Raw genomic sequence first — 26,365 nt, 5'->3', positions numbered from 1 at the left:
CACAAATACAATTACAGGTAGCCCTCGGTTTATGCCGCAGGTTCCATTCCTGAAAAAACAGGCGTAAACTGTATCGCCGTAAAACAAACCCAATTTTAATGGGAGGTATGAAGTTATGTTCCACGCAGTTAAAAAATATGCACATGAAGTATGTGTAACATTATTATATTTAAAGCTTTGATAATACATACATATATATTTGTTAAAATAAAATTATTAATAACGAAAACAAAACAAAATTATATACAAAAAATATGAAACTTTGAAAAGATATTACATATTTCTCTGTTGAAGTTCCTGGTTTTGGATCACCCATTTTTTTTTTTTTTTAAAGTATCTAGTGTTAACTGCCTAGATTTTCTTTTTCTTTCTTTAAGGAGTTCAATGTAAGGTCAAATAGATGCGATTACACTCCTTTTTATGTTTGCACTCCATTCCCAATCATGGTCCATTTTGCAGAGTTCATCAGTCAATGTCTCTATGCTTGCAAGGATATGCTGTAAATCAGCCGTTTTCATATCTCTCAGAGGACCTTCTTCATTTTCTTTCTCCTCCTTTGGATGTTGACTTAATTGTTTGGCTAATTCTTTTAAGTCTTCATTGAAAAGCGATTTATCATGGCTCTCTAAGACTTCTGTCACATCTTCAGCTGTAATATCGTACAATCCCACCTCTCACGCAAGCTTGGTAACATCTTCAATAACATTCTCTTCTTGCTCTAATTCCTTGAAGTCGTGCATAAATGCTGGAAGAAGTTTTTGCCATGCTCCTTTTAAATACTTTGTTGACACATCGTTCCAAGCTTCCTCAATGTTGTTAATGCCCTTCAAAATATCGAATGACTGCCAATAGTCTTTAATAGTTTTTCCTGAGGTGTCCAAGACTCTTACCATTTCCATAAATGTTATATGAAGGTAATAGGCTTTGAAGATTGATATAATCCCCTGATCCATCGGTTGCAAAAACGATGTTGTGTTTGGGGGCATGTAAACAACCTTGACATCCAATGGTGTTCTTACTTCAGCAAGGTTTTGAGGATGTCCAGGGGCATTATCCAAGAGAAGCAATGCCTTGGCTAGCAAATTATTTTCTTTACAGAAGCAAAGCACGGTAGGACAAAAATAATTTGTGTACCAATCTATAAAAACGTCTTGTGTAATCCAAACTTTCTTGTTCCATTTTCAATAGATTGGAAGCATGGCTTTTAGACCCTTGAAGGCACGTAGTGTCTGTGAATGGTACATGAACATTGGTTTAAGCTTCAAAGTTCTGGAGACATTTGCACCCAACAAAAGCGTAAGTCTATCTTTTGCAGCTTTAAAACCTGGAGTGGAACGTTCTTCACAGGAAATGAAGATGCATGATGGCAATTTTTTCCAGTAGAGCCCAGTCTCATCAACATTAAAAATGAGATCAGGAGGATAACTTCCTTGTTCTACACAGTCTTGAAATTCTTTAGGAAAAGCAGCCGCTGCCGCAACATCTGCACTTGCTGCCTCAGCACATAATTTGACACTGTGGCACTTACTCAGAGACTTAAATCTCATGAACCAACTTTTGCTTCCTGAAAATGTTTCTTCGCCTCCATCTGTCTTTTTAAGATCCTCAAAAATTGTTTTTGCTTTCTCAGTTATAACAGCCTGCATCAGAAGAATGTTTTTCTGATTCAAGTCATCCACCCATAATGATGATAATTTTTCCATTTTTTCATGACGTTTACCCCTGCTAAAACGTACATGTTTTGCATTTAGTGCTGTCAGAGTTTGTTGTGCAGGCTGTTTTATTCTATCTGCATTTTTCATAATTGCAGTAACAGTCGATGGAGTTCATACTTCTACAGACATTAGCACGTGTCTGCCCATCTTCCATTCTTCGAATCACCTCCATCTTCTTTTGAAGTGTGATTGATTTCCGCGCCTTCTTAACACCAAGTTCTGCTAATTTTTCTGCACTTCTATTATCAGACATGGTATGTAATTACATACTTTATCAATTTAAATATGTATGTATGTAAAAAAAATTAAATAGAACAATTAGGTAGATTCAACATTAAAACTAGGTTTGATACATATATGTCATAGTAGCTCGGTAAACACTCAAACACTAGAGTGCCTGCTAGCGTAGTTTCTCAGTCAACCACACTACAGTAAGAAAGCAAGCACAGGCAACTGCCGTTATTGTGAATAGGCATAAATTGAACTGGCGTAAACCAAGGGCTGCCTGTACTGAAAATGAGAGTCAACAGGCTTCATTTTGGCTAAGTAAAATTATTCAAAATTAAGTGGATACTGAATACCACATTATTTCTTAGCCGAATAAGAAACTCAAAGTTAGGAAATCTAATCTAAGAGTTTCATGCTGAATATAGAAAACTATATAAAGTTCGGCGAGTCCAAGCATAAGCCAACACTTGGTAGTGCAATGCTAGGACAACTCGTGGTAAAGGTGGAGCAAGTTCTGATCACTGTTCTTAGTATTTTCCAATAATGTAAAACACAGCTCCTAGGAGATGTATTACTGTTTTACATTATGAGAGAAGGTCACTAGGTTTTGACCTTTTTTTGAGGTCTCATCAGTGAGTAGGTAGACCTAGATGTAATAACTGAGGTTTCAATAGTCAGAGCTTATTTCTTTACTGTACGAGTTGCTAAAAGGTGCACAAATGCAATTACTGAAAATGAGAGCCAACAGGCTTCACTTACGCTTGGACTCGCTGAACTTTATATAGTTTTCTATATTCAACATGAAACTCTTAGATTAGATTTCCTATCTTTGAGTTTCTTATTCGGCTAAGAAATAATGCGGTATTCAGTATCCACTTAATTTTGAATAATTTTACTTCGCCAAAGTGAAGCCTGTTGGTTCTCATTTTCAGTAATTGTATTTGTGCACCTTTTAGCAACTTGTACAGTAAAGAAATAAGCTCTGACTATTAAAACTTAGTATTACATCTAGGTCTACCTACTCACTGATGAATTAATTTTCCTGGATGCATGAGAGGCTCTGCTTGGGGTAGGTTTTTGCCTATCTCTGAGTAGGGCCACCGCTGAGATTATGGCTCTGTCTGGTGGTGGAGTGAGCCTGCCACTGGTAGAGGCAATGCTGAGAACTTCTTCTTGGTAGCAGGGTGAGCCTCTCACTGAGTGGAACAACGCTGAGTTGGACGGTCTTTTGGCCACTATGGAGTGGTCTAGGGATTGTCCTAATTTTTAGAGATGGCTTTACTTATTCAGTGAAACCGGTCAGGGTAGCGACCTTTTCTAATAATGTAGAACAGTAATACATCTCCTAGGAGCTGTGTTTTACATTATGGGAAAATACTAAGAACAGTGATCGGATCTTGCTCCGCCTTTACTGCGAGTTGCCCTAGCATTGCACTACCAGGTGTTGGCTTACGCTTGGACTCGCCGAACTTTATATAGTTTTCTATATTCAGCATGAAACTCTTAGATTAGATTTCCTATATTTAAGTTTCTTATTCGCCTAAGAAATAATGTGGTATCCAGTATCCACTTAATTTTGAATAATTTTATTTCGCCCAAGTGAAGCCCTGTTGGCTCTAATTTTCAGTAATTGTATTTGTGCACCTGTGACTATTGAAACCTTAGTATAACATCTAGGTCTACCTACTCACTGATGAGACCTCAAAAAAGGTCGAAACTGGTCTGGGTAGTGACCTTCTCTCATAATGTAGAACAGTAATCCATCTCCTAGGAGCTGTGTTTTACATTATGGGAAAATACTAAGAACAGTGATCAGCTAGGCTTGCAAGTCTAGCTGACCCTGCACGTAGTGCAAGTCCAAGGCAACTCGTGGTAAAGGTAGAATAAGCTCTGATCACTATTCTTAATATTTACCCTTAATGCAAAGCACATCTCCTAGAGGAGATGTATGATGCTTTGTATTAAAGGCAAGGGGCCACTACCCAGACTGGTTTCGACCTTTATTGAGGTCTCATCAGTGGGAGCCAGGCTAAGAAATACTAAGTTTTAAGTAATACAGAGCTTATAAATATTTTACTAACACAAGTTACCATAAGCCTTGGACTTGCACTATGTGCAGGGTCAGCTAGACTTGCAACACTTGCAGGTGCAAACTTGAATGACTCTGTTTGCTTACTTGGAAAATGGAGTAAAAAACCAGGTTTATATTTAAAAAGACTTGGTATCTTTAACATATATTATACCCAAGGTAAAAAACTTTTTACATCTATCTCTCATCCTGAGATTTTTATTTAATAATGTCAAAACACCTTATTGAAGAAGTATGAAGCTATTATTTCTCCTAAAGTCCTGATGGTGCCCTCTCAGGGCACCATCAGGACTTTAATAGCTTCATACTTCTTCCTCACTTATTGTTTTGCTGTGCCTGCATGCACATATCTTGTACCTAAGTTCTTGAAAATGGCAATGTGACGTTACTGAAATATAGAAATATATTAAAATTTATTTTAATATATATCTGAGTACGTTGTAATTTCCTGAAATAATATAGTGAAAATAGAGTGACTGATGATTTAAAACCAACCGATTACTAAAATAACACTGCTCCTTAAGAAATATTTGCTGACCATCATAAATAATCTTATTATCCTCTTTCACTTAATTATGTATGTCTTTTATTTTTTCAAAATCTTAATACTGAAAAATTTAAAAACTGGTCTATATAGGTTTGAAGCAAATCAGCACTGAGGCTGATTCCAGGAATAATCTTTTATACTACATGCTGCTTATACTTATACTTACTTATACTTACACTTTATTACACTGCATCAAGTATAAGTATGAAATATTATTCCTGGAATCAGCCTCAGCTATGAAAAACTTCCCAAACCTCAAGAAATTTGGGTGTATGAAACTGCCCCAAATTTTGGAAGCTTGCATTCTAAGAACATCAGCACAAACTGCCAAGACAACCCAATTTAGTCTGCTATGGGCCCCTTTAGGACTCTAGGATTTACTTCAGTTGCCTTTCTTCAGCCTCATTTGCTTAGTGCCTGCGTGCGTGCATGCACATATTATTGTGTTGTGATCCCTGAAGATAGCAATGTAATATTGCCGAAATATAGGAAGGTACTGATTAAAGTTTTTAATTAATATTGTAGTATACATTGTCATTTCCTAAAAAATTAAAAGCTAATATTCTTAGTATTCTACTTCTAGTAACATCCTAAGTATTCTATTCACCTGTTTCATTCATTTACAACCCCTCAATCCTCATTTTCACTTCACGATCAAAACCTATTTTTCCAGAATGAACTATACTAAACTACCTTTTCCATCTATCAATGTCATTTTTCCACAGTCATTTTCCTCCTACTGGCTGCATAATAAAAGAACTATTTGGAATTTCTCTTGGATCAGTCTAGTCACTCATTTTCCACTTTCTTCTTTTCTACTATATGGATCACTTTTGTTCTCCCCCCCCCCACACCTTTTTTTTTATACCCATAACCTCTTATCCTTCTGCAATTTATGTTTATGATGATCCCATACATGAGGTGTTGATTAATTACCCTATAGTACATGTTAGTACTGTGGATGAATAGAGAGTTGGGAAAGGAGAAATTTGCTCATATTTGATTTGAAGACCTGTTTATTGCATTCTTTGGGAAACATTTAAGAGGGAAGACTCTTCTACATAGCAGTAGAAGGAATAAAAGAAGAGGAGGAGGAAGAGAAAAATTGGAGTTGAACCGCAAAGGAGGTGTTGGGTGGCAGCTGCATGTGTTTCAATGAATTTAATACAGAGTGGAGGAATCATTGATGTTACTTCATATGAACAATTACCATGGAAATATTTACAGAAGATGCATGTTTCAGAAACTAAATATCTGTGTGAAAAGGAACTGGTAAGAGATGGGTCATTAATCAACCTAATTGTCCTCTTCAGTACTGAGTCAAGTATTTTTAGGAAGTCCTTATGGGTGCTGTCCCAAATGGGAAAGCAATATTTGATAGTTGGATAGATTTGTGATCCATATAAGGTTAATAACTATTTGTAGGTAAAGTAATGCCTTGCATGAAAGAAAAATACCAGTCTGATATGGATTACTGATCTCTTTTCCTTGAAGATTTCCATTCATAGTATATTGTTCTAAGCTGGCTCCTGATGAAGATCCTCATGACCACCTTTCCTATAATTCCACAAATTCATTTCTCTTTGAGACCACCAAATGCCTGTTTATCCTCCAAGTTGTGACTATGTGATTGCTTTTACTAATATGCAAATTATGGATCTAAGAGTTAGAAAAAACCATCAGAAAATTAGAAGAATGCCAAAATCTTACTAAAAATAAAGAGATTACGAAGTAATTCTGTATTATTACTATTATTATTCAATAATGGGTAAGAAAAGCTAATCTGATGTAGTATGATAATTTAAATATGGACTGGGAAAAACTAAAGATCAGCAAACGAAGATTACCCAAATGATCTGAAAGAAGATTGAGTTGACTGCAAACTCCTAATAAGGTCTTACTTATATTGGACTATCATAATATCCTGTTATAGCAGAAACAAGTTGTGAGAACTAGGATCCAGAGTTGGGTTGATAATAATCGTATTATCTTTTGATGGACAGCATAGATTTGCTAAAGGGAGGTCATGTTTTAGTAATCTACTTACTTATTACAATAAAGTGACTGCTTCCTTGGACAGAGGAAAAGGATACACAGTAATATACTTGAATTTTGCAAAGGCTTTTGATAGAGTACCTCATGATAGGTTGACAGTCAAACTAGAGCAGATAGGGTTGGATATTAGATTGGTGCATTGGATTGGAGACTGGCTATCTGATAGGTATCAACAAGTTGTGTATGGGGGAGCGATATCCAGGAAAAGGAAAGTCACTAGTGGAGTGCCTCAGGGATCTGCTTTAGGTCCATTGCTGTTTAACTTGTATATTAATGATATAGGTGAAGATTTGGATGGAGATATTCAGTTGTTTGCAGATGATGCAAAGTTGGGACGAACCATGAAGTGTAGTGAAGATGTTGTGGCCTTACCAGAAGACTTGAATAGATTGAGTGATTGGGCACGGAAATGGGGATGTGAGTTCAATGTTGCAAAATGTAAGGTTTTAAAATTTAAAAGATGGGATGCAGAATTTATGCTTGGTGAGAATATATTGTTGGAGGTAGAGGAAATAAGAGATCTGAGGGTGATAGTGGATAAGGATCTAAAATTTAGGGGACACATTGCCAAAATTGTGAAGACAACACAAGGGCTTCTGGGAATGAAGCAGAGGACACTGACGTGTAGAAGTAGGGAGATTCTTGTTCTGTTGTATAAGGCTTTGATTAGGCTACACATGGACTATTGTGCCCAGATTTGGTCACCGGGTTTTCAGAAGGATGAAGAGATGTTGGAAAGGGTCCAAAGGAGACTGACTAAGGTAGTTTCTGACCTCTGGAATGTTGAGTATGAGGAAAGATTGAGAAGATGTAATTTGCAGTGTCTGGTGGACAGGAGGAAGAGGGGACATATGATAGAGACCTACAAGTTGGTAAGGGGTTGTTATAGGATCAATACTGGAGAAGTTTTACAGAGAATAGTGGGAGATCATGGGAGAACCAGAGGTCATCCCTGGAAACTGTATAAAGAGGGTGTGAGTAGGGGAGTGAGAGGCAGGTTTTTTTCGTGCAGAGTTGTGAATGATTGGAATGCCTTGCCCGAGAATGTGGTGTCTGTAAAGAGTTTGAATGTGTTTAACAGGCTATGATGAGCTGTGTGTGTGATAAAAGGACCTCCCAGATGAGGATTTGACTCCATGAGGTCTTGGGGTGGTAATAATAATAATAATAATATACTTAAATGCAACAACCTGAATTTGTTCTCCTCTTTTAGCTGATACTGCAGATGAAGGTAACAGTGGTATGCAAAATATTGATTGGCAAATGGATGGTATAACGTTACTAGAGGTTTCAGACTCATTGTAGTGGATGATGAAAAAAAGATTTACTTTTTATAACTATTATTCAGTAGATGCTTGTAAACATTAATTTTTAAAATGCTTGATTACATATGTTGTATTATTATTATAAAGAGAGACTACCAGAGAGTCAGCGATTTTTCTATATATAAAAATTATTTTAATTTATTTATTTTAGAAACAGAGGTTTTCCTGATGATGTTGCAACTTATGCAATGGTTTCTGGAATTACAGCTTCTGCTGCCTCTTTGGGGTAAGTAACAGCCTTCTGTTTTCATATATTTAATTATCAGCTAATTCAAGAATGGTCAATGCATTTATAGTACTCATAATTAACATAAAAGGTAGAAGCATACTAAAATGAAGATATCAAAAATGAACTGAAATGATTAATATTTATTATTATTATTATTATTTGGCCTCCATGGAGTCAAAAGACTCATTGTGAGAGGTCCTTCCAGGGAAACACAAAGTCTATCATACAACTAATTGAACTCATTGACTGTTCTTGCTCTCACCATTCTATCAGGCAATGCACTGCATGGTTCAACTGCCCTCCATGCAATGAAACCACTTCCCACCCTCTTGCTCACAGCTTCCTTTTACAACTTCCAGAGATGGCCCCCTTGTCATCGCTCCTTTCTGCTGTTTCACCAAGCGAAAGAATCCCCAATGTCAACCCTATAACTACCTCTCAATAGTTTAAAAGTCTCAGTCATACCACCTCTCCTTCTATCCACCAAACTCTGCAGTCCACATTCCCTCAGCCAATCCCCATAATTAACATGGTACAGTCCTGAAACCATCTTTGTTATCCACCTCTGTACCCTTTCCACAGTTAATTTATTCCCTTCAAATCCTGGGGATCAAATTTCAGAACAATAGTCCAAGTGTGGTCTGATCAGGGTCTTATACAATGGAACAATAAGTCTTTTATCTCTGCAGGTCAGCATCCTTCTCAGTATTGCAGCAATCCTCTGGGTTACCTTTACCACCTTTGCAATATGTTCCCTGAATTTCAGTTTTCTTTCAATTATCAGCCCCAGGTCTCTTGTCTCCCCTACTTCCTCTAGTACAGCTCCTCCAGTCGAGTATGCAGCTTTCCACCTTCCCATCTTGCTGCATTAAACCGGAACCCCCATTCATTTTACCCATCTGTCTAATTTATTCAAATCCTCTTGAAGGACTGCCACATCTGCACTATTACTAATAACCCTTCCCAGCTTCACATCATCTGCAAACAACTGAATATCCCTTGCAATCCATTAACAATGTCATTGATATAAAGGTTAAACAATACAGGTTCCAGTACTGAGCACCGTGGGACCCCACTTTTATCCTTCTGCCTCCTTGATATTGCCTCACCATACACAACTTTATGATATCTATCACAGTCAATCCTGAATGCAGTTGACTAACCTGACATCTAAACCCATGTGCTGCAACTTAAATATCAGCTTATCACATGGCACTGTCAAATGCCTTTGCAAAAAAAAAAAAAAATGGCAGTATATGCCTTTCCCTCATCAACTGCTCTTGTCACTTTATTATAAAAGGCAATCACATTACTAAAGCAAGAGCACCCCTTAACAAATCCATGTCGACTCTCACAGATAACATTATCCTCATCTGCCCAACACTGTATATGGTCGCTCACTAATTTCTCCAAGATCTTAACTGCTGATGAAACACAAACTGGCCTATAGTTAGCCACATCCAGTCTGCTACCGCCCTTATGCAATGGCACTATCGTACTTTCCTTCCACTCCTTCCATGTGGTGAAATACCATCCAGTCCCACACCTTTACTGACATCCAGAGTACTCAGTGTTTTGAATACACTCTCCTCTTGCACATCTAAACCTTGAACCTGCTCTATCCCTTTAGTATTAAAACCTACTTCTCCAAGATAAAATACTCCAATGAAGTGGTCATTTAGCAACTCCACTATGTCCTCTGCATCAGTAACTCTGTTCCCATTTTTTATCCCACAATGTCATTCTTCTACAATCATTTCTCCTCCTACTGGCCAAGTAACTAAAAATTTCCCTAGGATTTTCTTTGGATCTTAGTGCCAATCTCTTCTCATATTCCAGTTTTGCCTTCCTCACCATACTAGTCACTCTCCTGGCCTCAGTCTTATATTCTTGTTGCATCTGCTCTCCACCCCTCTCCTTATATCTCTTCCATAATCTCTTTTTCACCTGCAGTTCCAGTTTGATATTGTTTGTCATCCACTTTACACCAAATTGTGTCCTCTTCTTCACTTGTGGAATACAGCTTACTATTGCTACCAACAAATATTCCTTCACAATTTCCCACATACTAATGATATCCCGGCCTTCCAATTCTGTACTCCATGGAACTACCCCAAGTTGATATTTAAGACTATTATAATCACCTGCCTTATAATTCCACATATGTTCCCTTTTCTTTGATAGTCCTGCATGTCTATTCATTTTCCAATTCAAAACTACATGGCTACTCTCTCCAACTGGGGGGGGGGAGAGATGCCATCTCAGTTATAATCAGCTATTCTGATGCTATTACTAATGCATTTTTCTCTTCCCAACTTATACTGCTGTAGTTAAAATCTCCCATATCAACCATTCTTCTTGCACTTGCCAAGCTCTACTGCCTAAACATCTCCTGCTCCCCACCCCTCTTTTCTCCTTGGCTTGTAGCAACATACCACTAAATATCCTGTCTTGCCCACCTTTACCTCACACCATATGCTTTCAAAACCATTAGTGTCATTGCCTTTCAAAGCCTCCACCCTTAGAGGACATAAGTCATCACTTATCATAAGCAGTACTCCACCACTGCTTTTCCCTTCCTATCTTCCCGAAAAATGCTATACAGTGCCACTTCTATTCCTGTTATTATATTATCTTCCATCAACCATGTCTCAGAGATGCCAATAATCTTTGGCCAGGCTGATGCAATCAACGCCACCAATTCATCTCCTTTATTCTGGATACACCTGGCATTGCAACTGTAGTACTTAATCAAAAGGACTACAAAGGTAAGCTTTTGTAGTCCTTTTGGTTAAGTACTACAGTTTTGTAGCTCTTCTATTAGATCGGGCTGCTTACCTCCCTATCGAATACAATCCCACCAACTCACAAATTAGAAAACTTCACAGGCTCCTTAAGAAGGTCACTTCTTGGCCTGTAAAAGTTACCAACAGATTAAAGCCGTTTAACTCTATACCCCCCCCCCCCCCCCGTATTTACGGACTCCCAAAAATACATAAAGAAAATGTGCCATTACGTCCCATAGTGTATGGCACTGATTCCACCACATACAAATTAGCTAAACATTTGGCCAAAGAGCTCACACACTATACTGGCAACACACCATCACACATAAAAAACTCAGCCCACTTCAAAGCCAGCATAGAAAACCTTACACTCCAACATACTGGCATAATGGTCAGCTTCGACGTCTCCTCCTTATTCACAAATGTCCCACTCAAGGAAACTTTAGAGCTAATCCAAGCTAAATTTTCTCCCGATATCTCGGCCCTATTTCAGTTCACAATGAACTCAGGCTATTTCGTTTGGCAGGGAAAATTCTACAAACAAATAGAGGGGACAGCCATGGGTTCACCACTCTCCCCACTCTTGGCCAATTTCTTTATGGAGACCTTTGAAGAAAAAGCCTTAGCCTCTGCCCCACTAAAACCAACCATATGGCTTTGCTACGTTGATGATGTGTTCGCTATTTGGTCACATGGCTCAGAAACACTCCTCTCCTTCTTTACACACTTAAACAACCAACACTCCAGAATCAAGTTCACCCTGGAAAAAGAGGAAAACAACAGCCTCTGTTTCCTAGACACATTAGTCACCTGCCAGCCTGATGGAACCTTGGTTTTCTCAGTTTATAGAAAACCCACCCATACAGGCAGATACATTCACCAACAATCTCACCCCCCCCCCCCTCACAACAATATAGAGTGGTGAAAACACTATACAACAGGGCTAAACTAATCTGTTCTAACGACATGGCCCTTAACACAACTAAATCACATCCTCAACACTTTCTCAGCCAATGGCTACCCCCCCACCCCAAATATATTGAAACCTACAAACCACAGCCCCCCCCCCTCCACAACAAAGATTACTCTAAATCCATCACCATTCCCTACATCCGAGGCACCTCGGAAAAAATTACCAAAATTTTAAAAAAACATGACCTCACCTCCTGTTACAGGCCTTACAGAAAATTGGCATCCCTTATCCACTCCACCAAAGACCAACCACTTCCCCTAGACCTACCTGGTGTATACCAGGTCCCTTGCAATTGTAAACTGTCGTACTTTGGCCAAACAGGCAGGACAGCGAATATCAGAATTTCTGAACACAAGGACTACATCTGGTTTCACAAGTACAGCCATTCTGGTCTTGCAGACCAGAATGGCTGTACTTGTGTTACAGACTCTGGATACACGCCACAGAATACGGTGGAAGAAAGCTACAGTAATACACCAGAGCAAATACAAATTCGAAAGACTATTTATGGAATCAGCCTCAGCCCTAAGAAACTCTCCAAACCTCAACAAATTTGGTTGTATGCGGCTACCCCAAATTTGGGAGGCATACATCAGCAGACCTTCAGCCCAACGGCCAAGAACACCTACTTAGCCCGCTAGAGGTCCCCATCAGGACTTCTAGGAGAACGATAGCTTCATATCTTCATTCTCAGTTATTGTATTATGGTGCCTGCATGCACGTGCCTTTTTGTAAGTTCCTTTTGAAAATGGCAATGTGACATTGCCGAAATATCAGAAATATTTATTAAAGTATAATTTAATTTATATTCGGATCTACGTTGTTCAATTCCCTAAGTGATTTAGAAATGCATAACCAACGTATAAGCCTGTCTACGAGAGCCTGGCATTAGTATAAAGCATAAAATGTCACTGCTTCTATACCTATCATTATCTCCTCCAGACTCCATTGGACTCAGTGTTACCTGATATCGTCTCCCTTCCCCAAAGCATCCATTTCCACAAGAGTCTACCCCTGCTACCATCCACCCTGGGAATTGTAGTTTCCCTGCATTGACACACCGACTCGTTCAGAAAACAGTAATCTCTTCAGATGACTACATCCTTCCTCATTCAAATGCATTCGGTCTCTCACATACAGCTCCTTTCTGTCCTCAAATGCCCTCCAAGCATCCATATATTCTAGTCTTCTCTTCTGACACATTCTGGCTGTTATGCTATTCATTATTACTGCTCTTCTGCTCAGCTTGTCATTATCATACCTGGGTAATACACACACACACACACTATCTTTCTTCTCTGTGTTTTCTTTTGTACAACCTAAAGCATGAATCTCAGATCTCTCGCCACTCAATTTACACTGCCTCTCAAGTCATTCATGCCCACCATCACAATCATCTCATCCAAACTTTCACCTCGCTTAATTGCCATAGCCACACTTTCTATCGTTCCCCCAGGCAAACACTCCTCTATCATCCTATCTTGCACACCATGGATCTTCGAGTCTCCATACATCATTCCTCTTACCACTCTGTTCCTTGATTGCTCACCTGCATCCCACACTTTGTCTCTCCTCTAACCCTTTCTTTCGTGTTCCCCTATTTACCTATTTTCTTGATATCACGCTATCTCTGGTTCCAGCACTCCCTCACATCCTTCTCATTCCTTTTCTCCGCTGTTTCCATTCCCTCCTCTTCTATCATTCCCATAACCTTCTTTGCATTTTTGAAAATTATGGAGACAACTACCATGTTCGAATAAAAACTTTAGTTTAATATAACTAAAATCTACATTCGATGTTTCGACCTTTATGTCAAGGTCATCTTCTGGAGCATACAACTATACACAGAAAACAAGCTACACTACAATCAAACTGGCTTGTTAAAGACACTGACCAACCGCTACAACAATTGTTGGCCTGACCTCTGGTGAAAATAAAATAAAATAAAAAAAAAAAATAATAATTATACATCAACGCTAGAGTCCTATTATTAGTGTTATCTGTTGGTTGTCGACATACATTGGGCACAACAACAAGTCTATGTATCTATCTATATACATAAATTAACATCATGATTATACATGTACATTGCAGCCAGTTGGTATGGAATGGTTTCTAATACTAGCTGAAGATTGGCTAGAGTCCTTACTTATGCTGGATCTTATATATTAGGTGGGCTGAATGTGTGCCATCCAGATCCTTGGAATTTTCATGCCATCTTTGTTGTTGATATTTGGGTGGTTTATCAGGATTTTGCAGGCGACCTTAAATTTCCTTTCATACCAGGTTTTTGTGTGGTGTAAAGAGTGGGTGCTTTTCCAGTTGATTTGGTGTAAGATGTTGAGCGTGTGATCTGAGAGGCCTGCTTCACCATAATGGTTATATTTAATGTGTCTAATGTGTTCTTTCTTGCGTATAGGGATTGTTCGTCCTGTGTCACCAATGTACGGTAAGTTACAGGTGCAGCAGATGCAATAGACTCCAGGATGTGCCAATGGGAGTAGAGGATCCTTAGATGAGCTGAATATGGTTTTAAGTTTAGTGGGTGGTTTAAAGGTGGCATTGAGGTTATAATGTTGTAGGATTCTGTTGATTTTTTCTGATAACCCTTTAATGTATGGAATGGCTATAGTTTTACTGTAATCTAGATTCGTTTTTGTTGTTGTTTTATGGAGTATTTTATTACTAGTATTTTTGTTATATCCATTATTTATGAATGTGTCGCTGATGATTTTTAGTTCTTGTTTCAGGGCTTGCTGGTTAGAGCAAATTGTTGTAGCTCTATTTTTAAGGGTGTTAATGACTCCATATTTTTGTGATGGGTGGTGGTATGAATTAGAATGTATGTATTGGCCCGTGTGTGTCGGTTTTCGGTAGACCGTGAAGGATAGACTGCCTGAAGGAAGATGCGTGACTAGTGTGTCTAGGAATGGGAGTGAGTTTTGATTTTGATGGTGATTTGTATGTGTTCGTGTTGTTTGTTCAGGTGGCTAAGGAATGTGTTTAGCGTTTGTTGCCCGTGCGGCCAGATCGCGAACACGTCGTCGACGTACCTAAGCCAGATTGTTAGTCTTAGTGTGGCGGAATCAAGAACCCTTTGCTCAAAGGTTTCTATGTAGAAGTTAGCGATTGGGGGGGGGGATAGTGGTGAGCCCATGGCTGTACCTTCTTTTTGTAGGTAAAATTTGTTTTGCCACACGAAGTAACCGAACTGTAGTACGTGGGCAAAGAGGGCCGTAATGTCGGGCGGAAATTTGTTCTGTAGTAGGAGAATTGTGTCGTTGATGGGGACATTAGTGAAAAGGGCAGAACCGTCGAAACTGACTAATAAGTCGTCTTTGTCGAGTGTTATGTTTTTAATTTTGTTTATAAAGTGTTGTGTGTTCTTTATGTAGGAGGGGGAATGACCTACCAACTCCTTGAGTGTTGATGCTAATTTCTTGGCTAAGTGGTAATTGGGGCTGTCTATTCCTTCCACAATAGGTCGAAGGGGAACATTCTGTTTGTGTATTTTTGGGACCCCATATATTCTGGAGTGGCGGGTGTAGTGGGGTTTGAGTTTTTTAACCGTGTCCGGTGGCCAAGAAGTGACGGACTTGAGTAATTTGAGTAGAATTTAGATTTTAGAATGTAGATTTTAGTTATATTAAACTAAAGATTTTATTCAAACACGGTAGTTGTCTCCATAATTTTCAAAAATGCATTCGGATCACCGTGTAAGCTTAAAAGAAAGCATAACTCTCTTTCATTCCTCTCTTCTACTGTTTCTATTCTCTCCTCTTCTATCATTCCCATAACTCTCTCATTCCCTGTCTTCTACTTTCTATTCTCTCCTCTTCTATCATTCTCATAACTCTCTTTCATTCCCTCTCTTCTACTGTTTCTGTTCTCTCCTCTTCTATCACTCATACTCTGATTCACTTAATTTCATCTTTCATACTTCTCATCTCATTCCCGAGACATTCCACCTCCTCTTCAGCTAATCTATCGCTTTCTGCAATTTAGCTACTCTTCCTCACCATTCATCCTCCCAATCAAGACAATCTCAGAAAACTTCACAATCATTCAAGCCTTCCACGCTCCCCAATCTTATTTTTTCATTCATATTCCGCTCGTCATTGTCACCCTCTATCAATCAACTACTCATCTCTCTAGGTTGAGATTCTCCCACGCAGACAGCCCAACGCATATAAGTGAATAAGAGGTCGGTTATTGTAACATCTAACTGACTAAGTTCCTCCCATTTCCTACATTTTGCTCATGTATGCATTCCCCCTTCTCTTACCCCCCACATATCCAACTGCCGGGGGGACACATATATACCACAATAATGCATGCCATAAAATCCTGTATTATGTTACGCAAAATAGAGTCCTTAAATGGGGGAGGACTTGGCAATTTGTAATTGGAGATGTGCTGCTGCCATCATTCAAATAGTGCCGAGGAACTACTACAACTAAATATTAAATACAAAATGTTCTACTGTAAGCTCATTTACTTATGCAATACTGTAATTATAAACTATATTTAACTATACTAAATAACTAAATGCGAAAACTTATCTTCTTCTTCTCTTCCGCTGTAGATGCGTCTAACTCTAACCTTGCCTTCTCGGTAATCCAAAAAATTTTATGATCAATAAGCAAAAATTACTAAGATGGAAATTAATACTTAAGGAATTGACAGCATACACTATAAATATAAATTAAATCAACTTTAATATATACTTTCTTTCGTTATTCTCAAATGCTATCTCTTCATTCCAATTTATAATGCCATAATTAAAATTGCCAATTGTAATCACCATTGTAATCGCTGCTTATTGATCAATTTTATGATCAATAAGCAGAGATTACTAAGATGGTAATTAATACTTAAGGAATTGACAGCGTACACTAGAAATATAAATTAAATCAACTTTAATATATACTTTCTTCCATTATTCTCAAATGCTATCTCTTCATTCCAATCTATAATGCTATAATTAAAATTGCCCATTGTAATCACCCTTTCCTTGTTCACTACTTCAAGTTGCTTATACATTTCTTCATCACTGCCCTCCATATTCCCTGGCCTATAGTAACATCCAACTAGATATTTCTTCCTGTCAATCTCCATTTCACACCACACTGCGTCAAAACCATTACCACTATTTTCTTCTTTCATGTTTACCTTATATGGACATGACTCCCCTGTTATTATCAGCAGCACTCCCTTCTACCTTTCTATCCTCATGAAATGTCAACCTTCTTCCATTTCCAATCCTGTTAAGATATCATCTTCATTCAACCATGTTTCACTTATTCCAACGATTTAGGGATGAATAAACTCAATCAGTGAAACCATTTCATCTCCATTATTTCTGATACTTCTGGCATTTGTAAATAAATGCAGGTTCAGTTTTAGGTCTATAACCAGTATTACTGAAGCCACTTGTTAGTTGTGACTTTCCCACTACACCTGCTCTTGCCCAATCTTCTTTATTACCACTTACCACATACATCTGCTCAGTCTCAACTACACTACTCGCATTCGATCTATTACATTTCTATGCTGATCATCTCCATACATACATACATACATTCACTACTACCTCCAACATCCACTCTCCCTATGCCATGTGTATTATACTATTATACTATTTTTGTAGAAAGGCTTATATGCTGGTTAAACACGATAATTAATACTTAAGGAATTGACAGCGTACACTAGAAATATAAATTAAATCAACTTTAATATATACTTTCCGATATTTTGGCAACGTCACGTTGCCATCTTCATGGGAACTTAAGATAAAGACACGTGCACGCAAGTACTACATAACAGCAAATGAGAAATGAAGCAAGGAAGCTACCATTTTCCTAAAGCCCTGATGATGCCCCCAGGCAGGCTATATTAGGTGTTCTTGGCCTTTGGGCTGAAGTTCTTTTGATGTATGTTTCCCAAATTTGGGGCAGTCTCATGCATCGAAATTTGTTTAGGCTGATCATGATATTCCATGAACAGTGTTTCATATTTGAACTTACTGCAGTGTATTACTGTGGCTTTCTTCCACTTTATGGATGGAATTTCCGTCAACTGGCATTCTTTTTTGTACTTTATCTTCTATCCACATCACTAAAGCTTTTTCGGCTTTTCTAGAACAAAATCTCTTGCGTATGATGATAATTTCACACTCTATTTTGTACCAGAACATACTAGTCACCCGCCAACCTGATGGTACCTTGGTTTTCTCAGTTTTTAGAAAACCCACCCATACAGGCAGATATATTCAACAACAATCCCCCCCCCCCCCTCACAACAATATGGAGTTAAGACGCTATTCAACAGGACTAAACTAATCTGTTCAAATGACCAAGCCCTAACCACTGAACTAAATCACATCCTTAACACTTTCTCAGCCAATGGCTACCACCCTCAAAAAATACTAAAACCAGATATCCACAACCCACCTCCTCCCCTTCACAAAAAAAGACTAAATCCATCACCATTCCCTACATCCGAGGCAGCTCGGAAAAAATCAACAAAATCGTAAAAAAACATGACTTGACCACTTGTTACAGACCATATAGTAAATTGGCATCCCTTATCTGCTCCACTAAAGACCAACCACTTCCCCTAGACCTACCTGGTGTATACCAGGTCCCTTGCAGCTGTAAATTGTCCTACTTTGGGCAAACAGGCAGGACAGCAAATATCAGAATCTCAGAACACAAGGACTACATCTGATTTTTACCAGTACAGCCACTATGGACTTGCTGACCATGCTCTGGATACTCGCTACAGAATAAGGTGGAAGAAAGCCACAGTAATACACTGCAGCAAGTTCAAATATAAAAGACTATTCATGGAATCAGCCTCAGCCCTTAGGAACATGCCCTACCTCAACAAATTTGGATGCATGAGACTGCGTCAAATTTGGGAAACATACATCAGAAGAAGTTCAGCTTAAAGGCACCTAACATAGCCTGCCTGGGGCACCATCAGGACTTTAGGAAAACGGTAGCTTCCTCACTTCGTTTCTCATTTGCTGTTATGTAGTACTTGCATGCACGTGTCTTTATCTTAAGTTCCTATGAAGATGGCAACGTGACGTTGCCGAAATATCGGAAAGTATATATTAAAGTTGATTCAATTTATATTTCTAGTGTACGCTGTGAATCCCTTAAGTATTAATTATCATGTTTAACCAGCGTATAAGCCTTTCTACAAGAATTACTAAGATGGTATGGTCACTTACAGATAATGGGAAATGAAAAGATTAGTATAATAGTATAATAAGAGTAGTAATATAGTATGTGTGTATGATGTGGCTTCTCTTGATAAGTCCCCAACTCCCTGGACATCTCTCTTAATAATAATAGTAGTAGCAGTAATCATAACAGTAGTAATAGTATAATAATATAATAGTAAAAATAGTATATTAGTATAATAGTATAATACACATGGCATAGGGAGAGTGGATGTTGGAAGTAGTAGTGAATGTATGTGTGCATGTATGGAGATGATCAGCATAGAAATGTAATAGATCGAATGCGAGTAGTGTAGTTGAGACTGAGCAGATATATGTGGTAAGTGGTAATAAAGAAGATTGGTCAAGAGCAGGTGTAGTGGGAAAGTCACAACTAACAAGTGGCTTCAGTAATACTGGTTATAGACCTAAAAGTGAACCTGCATTTATTAACAAATGCCAGAAGTGTTAGAAATAAAAGAGATGAAATGGTTTCACTGATTGAGTTTATTCATCCCTAAATCATTGGAATAAGTGAAACATGGTTGAATGAAAATGATATCTTAACAGGACTGGACATAGAAGAAGGGCACATTTCACGAAGATAGAAAGGAAGAAGGGAGTGCTGCTGATAATAACAGGGGAATCATGTCCATATAAGGTGAACATGAAAGAAGAAAATAGTGGCAATGGTTTTGATGCAGCGTGGTGTGAAATGGGGATTGACAGGAAGAAATATCTAGTTGGATGTTACTATAGGACAGGGAATATGGAGGGCAGTGATGAAGAAATGTATAAACAACTTGAAGTAGTGAACAAGGGAAGGGTGATTACAATGGGCAATTTTAATTATGGTGCTATATATTGGAATGAAGAGATAGCATTTGACAATAATGAAAATGAATTTCTCAAGTTCTTGAGAGACAACTATCTCAGGCAGTATGTAAAGGAGGGCACACGAGGATCAAGAGTTATAGATCTGATAATTTCAACTGAGGATGTAATTGTGAGTGGGGTTTTGCACATTCCCAGTTGGTGAGAGTGATCATGAAATGATCACCTGGATTGTGGCTAGCTATATGCATATTTCCATGAAGAAAGGATATATATGTGGAAGTAGAAGTCTGGTGATTATTGACAAGCTTAGGAGACAGCTTGGAGCTATAGCATGGAATGAGTATTTGAGCACTAAGCAGGGGCACATCAGTAGTGTCCAGCACCTGTGTGCAAAACTTTAGTTGGTACACCTATATCCCTCTCCCCAATAAAAAATCACTTTATAAAAACATATCAGTGAGTAAAAATGAAATACGAAATATATTAATTATAAGTTTATTGAACAAAAAGCAGAAATTACAAAAAAAAAAAAAGGTATAAAAAACAATAAAAAACAAGGGTACAAAAACAACAAAAATAATTTGGAAAAAAATAAAGTAAATGAATAATAAATAAATAATAAAATAAATAAATAATAGTAACTTACAAGTATATAAAATAGGAACATATTAAACATTATTGGGTAAAGAAATAGTTAAATAAATATTTAAACAGAAAGAAAAATCACTGAAATGCTAAAAGCCTTAAATCGAGACGGTGTTCTCTGGCTGACTCGAGTGTGTCAGGTTGCTTGGATATCTGGGCGAGCACCAAAGCAATGGCAAACAGGCATAATAATACCAGTCTTTAAGAAGGATTGCAGTAACTATCATGGCATCTCTCTGCTCAGCCTGCCTGGGAAAGTGTATGCTAAGTGCTTGAAAAGACGGTGCAGGAGCATAGTTGAGTTAAAGTTCCAGGAAGAACAATGTGGCTTTCGTCGTGGTAGAAGCACAACTGACCAAATCTTCACTTTAAGGCAAGTCTTTGAGAAATCTTTGGAAATATGCCACGAATGTCTACACATGTTTTGTGGACTTGGAGAAGGCATATGACCGGGTTCCTTGGGATATGCTTTAAGAACATTATTAGATATTGTGAAGAGGAAAAGTGTCAATGGGAGAATAGTGTGTGTGTGCTGCCTCGTTTTGACAATTACGAGTTAAGTAGACGAGCAATGATAATGAATGATATGATAGCAAGAATGTGCAGAAAAAGAGGTCTGGAGTTTGTTGATGTTTGGAGTGTGTTTGAAGGAAAAAGGCAGTTGTATGCTAGAGATGGACTGCATCTTAACATGGAAGGACATAAGCGATTGAAGAAGTTATTGTTTTCTGAACAGGTTGAAGTTATTGGGCAGGGAAACTAATATTGAAAAGGTTGAGTGTAAGAGAGAGAAACTTTAGCACTGATTGTGTATTTATTGATCCTTATAGGCAGAATAAATTGCAGAAGAGAGGGGGTAAAAATCGGCATACGACTACGGTAGTTAGTGACTTATATATCAGTTCTAAAGCCGGTCGGTACAAGATCTAGAGAGAATCTGCAATTTTTGTATACCAATGCTAGAAGCATTCGAAATAAGAGAGAAGAATTTTTGGCATTAGTCAGTGAAATCTCACCAAAAGTTGTAGGCATTAGTGAAACTTGGCTGTCAGCAGAAGATGTGGTCACTGGAATTGAATGTGATGGGTACAGTATTTTCAGGGAGGATAGAGAAGATAGAACAGGAGGAGGAGTACTGTTGATGATAGCTGATGTGTTGCAGCCAAAGAAAGTAGTATATCATGATGATAGACATGTGAATGAGAGTTCATTTGAGGCAGTCTAGTGCGAAATAGTGACCAACGCAACCAAATATACAGTTGGATGCTGCTATAGGCCAGGGAGTACGGGGGGAGATATTGAATTCATGCATCAGCAACTTAGTGCAATGAGTGAAGGCTTAGTGATTATTATGGGGGATTTTAATTATGGTGATATCAATTGGAAGGAGGAAATATCACGTAGCAAAAAGGAAATGGAGTTCATACATCTTCTACGAGATAATTACTTGAAACAGCACGTAACTGAAGGGACACGTGGTGTGAGAGTTTTGGACCTGGTTATTGGCTCAGAGGTTATATGCATAAGTAAGGTGTCCTTGTTACCTCCAGTTGGTGAAAGCGATCATGTGGTATTGGCTTGGGAGGTTTCAAAATCTGTGGATTTTTCTATTAAGAAGGGGTATGTACGGAACTACAGGTTAGGCAATTATAACAAGCTTCGGAGTGAGCTTGCAGCCATCCCATGGCAGAACATATTGCAAGGGAAAGATGTTAGCAGTGCTTGGGATAAAATCAGCGGGTATCTGAGGAAAGCAATATCAGATTGTGTCCCCATGGTCAGGAGGTCAAACAAGGCAGGCATTAGATGGATGAGCAGTAGTATCAAGCTTGAACTGCAAAAAAAGAAAATGTTATGGAGAATTTACAAGGAGAAAGGCGATCAGGACACCCATGAGCAGTACAAGGCTCAAGCTAGGAAGGTTACCAGCATAGTAAGAAAAGCTAAATCAGATTATAAGAAGACCTTAGCCAAAGAGATCAAGGGTAATCCCAAAGAGTTCTTCCGCTATGTGGCAAGTAAGAGGAAGAATGACTTCGGAAGGATAACCTTAGTGGGTGCTGATGGTATTGAGGTGACAAAATCAGATGTAATAGTCGAGTTACTGAGTGATCACTTTTCAAAAGTCTATCACCCAAGTGAGGATATCTCTATACCTATAGCAATACCTAATGTGAGAATTGAAGCTAAAGAATCAGAGGTATTAAATATATTGCAAAACTTAAATGCAAACACTGCGGTAGGCTTAGATGGAATATCAGCTCGGGTGTTGCGTGAATGTGCAAATGAATTGTCAACCCCTCTTACCTGGATATTTAATTTAAGTTTGAACTCTGGTATGGTCCCTAGGGAGTGGAAGTTAGGCAAAGTGGTTCCTTTGCATAAGGGTGGCTCTAAAACTGCGGTATTGAATTACAGACCAATCACCATCTCAGGAGTAGTGGTAAAAGTATTGGAAAAGTTGGTTAAAGACAAAATTCAAGAATAGGTGGATCAGGATATGATACTCTATAGAGGCCAACATGGTTTTGTTAAAGGTAGATCCTGCCTTAGCAATCTATTAACTATTCATAATAGAATAACATCTGAGTTGGACAAAGGAATTGGCTACACAGTGGTACTTCTGGATTTTGCTAAGGCTTTTGACAGGATACCCCATAGAACACTGTTACGCAAATTGGAGCAGATGGGAATGGATATTAAATTGGTGATATGGATAGGAGAATGGCTCAGGGAGAGATACCATAAGGTGGTGTATGGAGGAGCCGAGTCCAGAATGAGGCAGGTGACCAGTGGTGTGCCTCAGGGCTCTGTGCTTGGGCCAATGTTGTTTAATTTGTATATAAATGATATAGGAAATGGCTTAAAGGGAGATATTCAGTTGTTTGCTGATGATGCAAAGTTGTGTAGTGCAATAAAAAATCAAGCTGATGTTGAAAGTTTGCAGGAGGATTTAAATAAGCTGGTAAAATGGGCAAAAGAAAATGGATGTCAGTTCAATGTGGAAAAGTGTAAAGTCATGCATTTTGGGATTAAAAGATTACCAGCTGTGTACTACATCGATGGAAAGGTACTCCAAGAAATTGATGAGGCTAGGGACTTAGGGGTATTGGTAGATAGGGAGATGAAGTTCAGAGGACACATTGCTAAGGTGTCCAAGATTGAACATAGGATTACTTGGTTGTTGAGGAACACACTGACATCCAGAGATAAAGAGGTTATTATTCCCCTTTATAAAGCATTGATACTTCCACATTTGGATTACTGTGCTCAGGCTGGTCACCTGGATTCCTTGGAGATGAGGAGGCTGTGGAGAGGGTTCAGAGAAGAGTGACCAAGTTGGTGAGTGATATAAAAAATGCTCCCTACATTGATAGATTGAGAGCTTGTGGATTGCAGAGATTGGTTGATAGGCGAAGAAGAGGGGATATGATAGAAACATTCAAATTACTAAAAGGTTTTTATAGGATTGATGCAGGGGAAATGTTTCAGCTGTGTGATAGTGATGGAAGAACAAGAGGTCATCTCTGGAAATTAAAGAAGAGTGTGGTTAACAAAGGTGTCAGAACAAGGTTTTTTGCCTGGAGGGTGGTGAATGAGTGGAATGCATTGCCTGACTTAGTTGTGAGCTCTTCGTCTGTAAATGAATTCAAGAAGAGATATGACAGATATTGTTTTGCTAGTTTGGGTCTCCTGCGATGAGTCTACTGACTCCATGGAGATACCCGTAATAATAATAATAATAAGCTTTGGCAAGTAGTACAGGAGTATGGAGTGGATGGCCAACTATTAGATACCATCAAGTCCCTGTATGAATGCCCAGAGTTTTGTGTCAGGGTAAACAGCACAAAGTCTGAACCTTTCACAGTCTCCGCTGGCCTCCGCCAAGGGTGTGGTCTGTCACCCCTCCTTTTCATAATAATTATGGACTGGATTGATAGGCACAGCCGAGGCAGTGAGTGTGTCAGAATTGGAAGATGTAGCATTGGACGTCTGCTTTTTGCAGATGACTTAGTTCTGCTTAGCTCTTCCACAGATGACCTCCAGCGGGCCCTGGATAGGTATATAGCTGTTTGTGCAGATGCTGGAATGAAGATCACTGTGGCCAAAACTGAAACATTTGTGGTCTCAAGACAACCATCATGTAAGTGGAGTCCCAATGAGGCAGGTGGAGAAGTTTAAATACCTTGGGTCTATATTCACGAATGATGGAAAATGGGATGTAGAGCTAGATACTCGAATTGGCTTAGCAAGCTCAATATTGCGGGAGCTTGGCCATTCGGTAGTATTGAAGTGGGAGTTAAGCAACAAGGCTAAGCTGGTTGTTTTCAGTACAGTCTATGTTCCCATCCTCACCTATGGTCATGAGAGTTGGGTAATGATCGAAAGAATGCAGACATGAATCCAAGCTGCTGAAATGAGGTTCCTTCGAGGGGTTGTGGGGCTGACAAGACTCAACAGAATCAGAAGCTCTGCAATTCGGGAAACCCTCAATACTCAACTGCTGCTTCTCTGTGTTGAGAGATCACAGTTACGTTGGTACGGGCACCTGGTCAGAATGCCACAAGAGAGGCTCCCTCAGCAGGCCCTCTTTGCCAAGCCAGAGTGTGGGAGGCCACGGACTCGCTGGATAGATTATATCCAAAACTTTGGGTGGACACGTTTGGGAATCCCACCAGAACACCTGAGCTTGGTGGCAGAGGATTGTGACCACTGGAAGTTCCTCTTGCAGCTGTTGCCCCCACAACCCAATTAGGAAAGGTGGGCCTTGAAGATGTATGTATGTATGTATGAAAAATCACTTTGTGAATTGAACTTTTCTAGTTTTCATTAATGAAAATTCTCGAATAATATCATATATATCAAGTTGATCTAAAATATCTGACTCTATTGATATAATGGCAAGATTTGAAAGTCTGTCTTGTACCATTGTGGAATGCAAGTAGTTTTTAATAATTTTAAGTTTAGAAAAGGACCATTCTGCAGATGCTACAGATACCGGTAATGACAAAAGAATCTGAAGAGTAATTGTAAAGTTTGGATAAACTGTGATTAAATCGTTAGAATAAATATACTGAATTATCTGATATATATGTTTTTAAAATTAAAAATAAATGGTTGACAGTGTAAAATTTCTTCCCATAAATCGTCTACATCAATGTCTGAATGATTCTCATGTGTTAATTTTTGTCATAACTTTATACAAGATAATAAACATTCTTTATTTTGTGAAGTACTTAACAAATGCAAAAACTGAAATGAATTCATATGTTCTTTTAATAAAGTAAATCTTTCCTTCAAAGATTGTAGTGTTTGATCTATTATGCAGAGGAAAAAAAAATTACTCTAAATGAAATTTCAGGATCTACTATATTTTCATTTTCATATTTGTAATCAAATTGTGTTGTCTTTTTACGTCGCCTTAGTGGTCTACTATTAGAAAATACAGATTCTGCATCAAATTTTGCTGCAATTAATTTTGAGCTTTCTACAATTTCTTTGAAAGTTTCATCAGACCTATAATCATTTAAAAATTGATTTAGATCATTCAATGCATCTAAAGCAAGTTGGAGATGATTCATAGATGAAGACTGCAGTATTTTGCTGACAAAATTCACTTTATTTAAAATATCATACCAAATCTTTGGCGCCTTTACTATCCTGGCACCTGTGTGCATCGCACACATTGCACATATGGCTGGCAT

General features: G+C 38.5%; 1 protein-coding gene across 1 annotated transcript in view; it reads left to right on the top strand.

The window, feature by feature from the left end:
* Positions 1 to 26,365, top strand: part of LOC150107030 (MFS-type transporter SLC18B1-like) — a 213,497-nt gene that overhangs the window by 160,073 nt on the left and 27,059 nt on the right. Inside the window, exon 12 of the mRNA XM_090392910.1 lies at positions 8,111 to 8,185. Within this exon, the coding sequence (XP_090249036.1) occupies positions 8,111 to 8,185 (75 nt within the window). The remainder of the gene's footprint in view (positions 1 to 8,110; positions 8,186 to 26,365) is intronic.

This window comes from Typopeltis vanoorti, chromosome 5, assembly GCF_054136105.1.
Source record: "Typopeltis vanoorti isolate ZY-2024b chromosome 5, IOZ_Tvanoo_1.0, whole genome shotgun sequence".
Lineage (NCBI taxonomy): Eukaryota > Metazoa > Arthropoda > Arachnida > Uropygi > Thelyphonidae > Typopeltis > Typopeltis vanoorti.
This window is presented reverse-complemented; position numbering and strand designations above follow the sequence as displayed.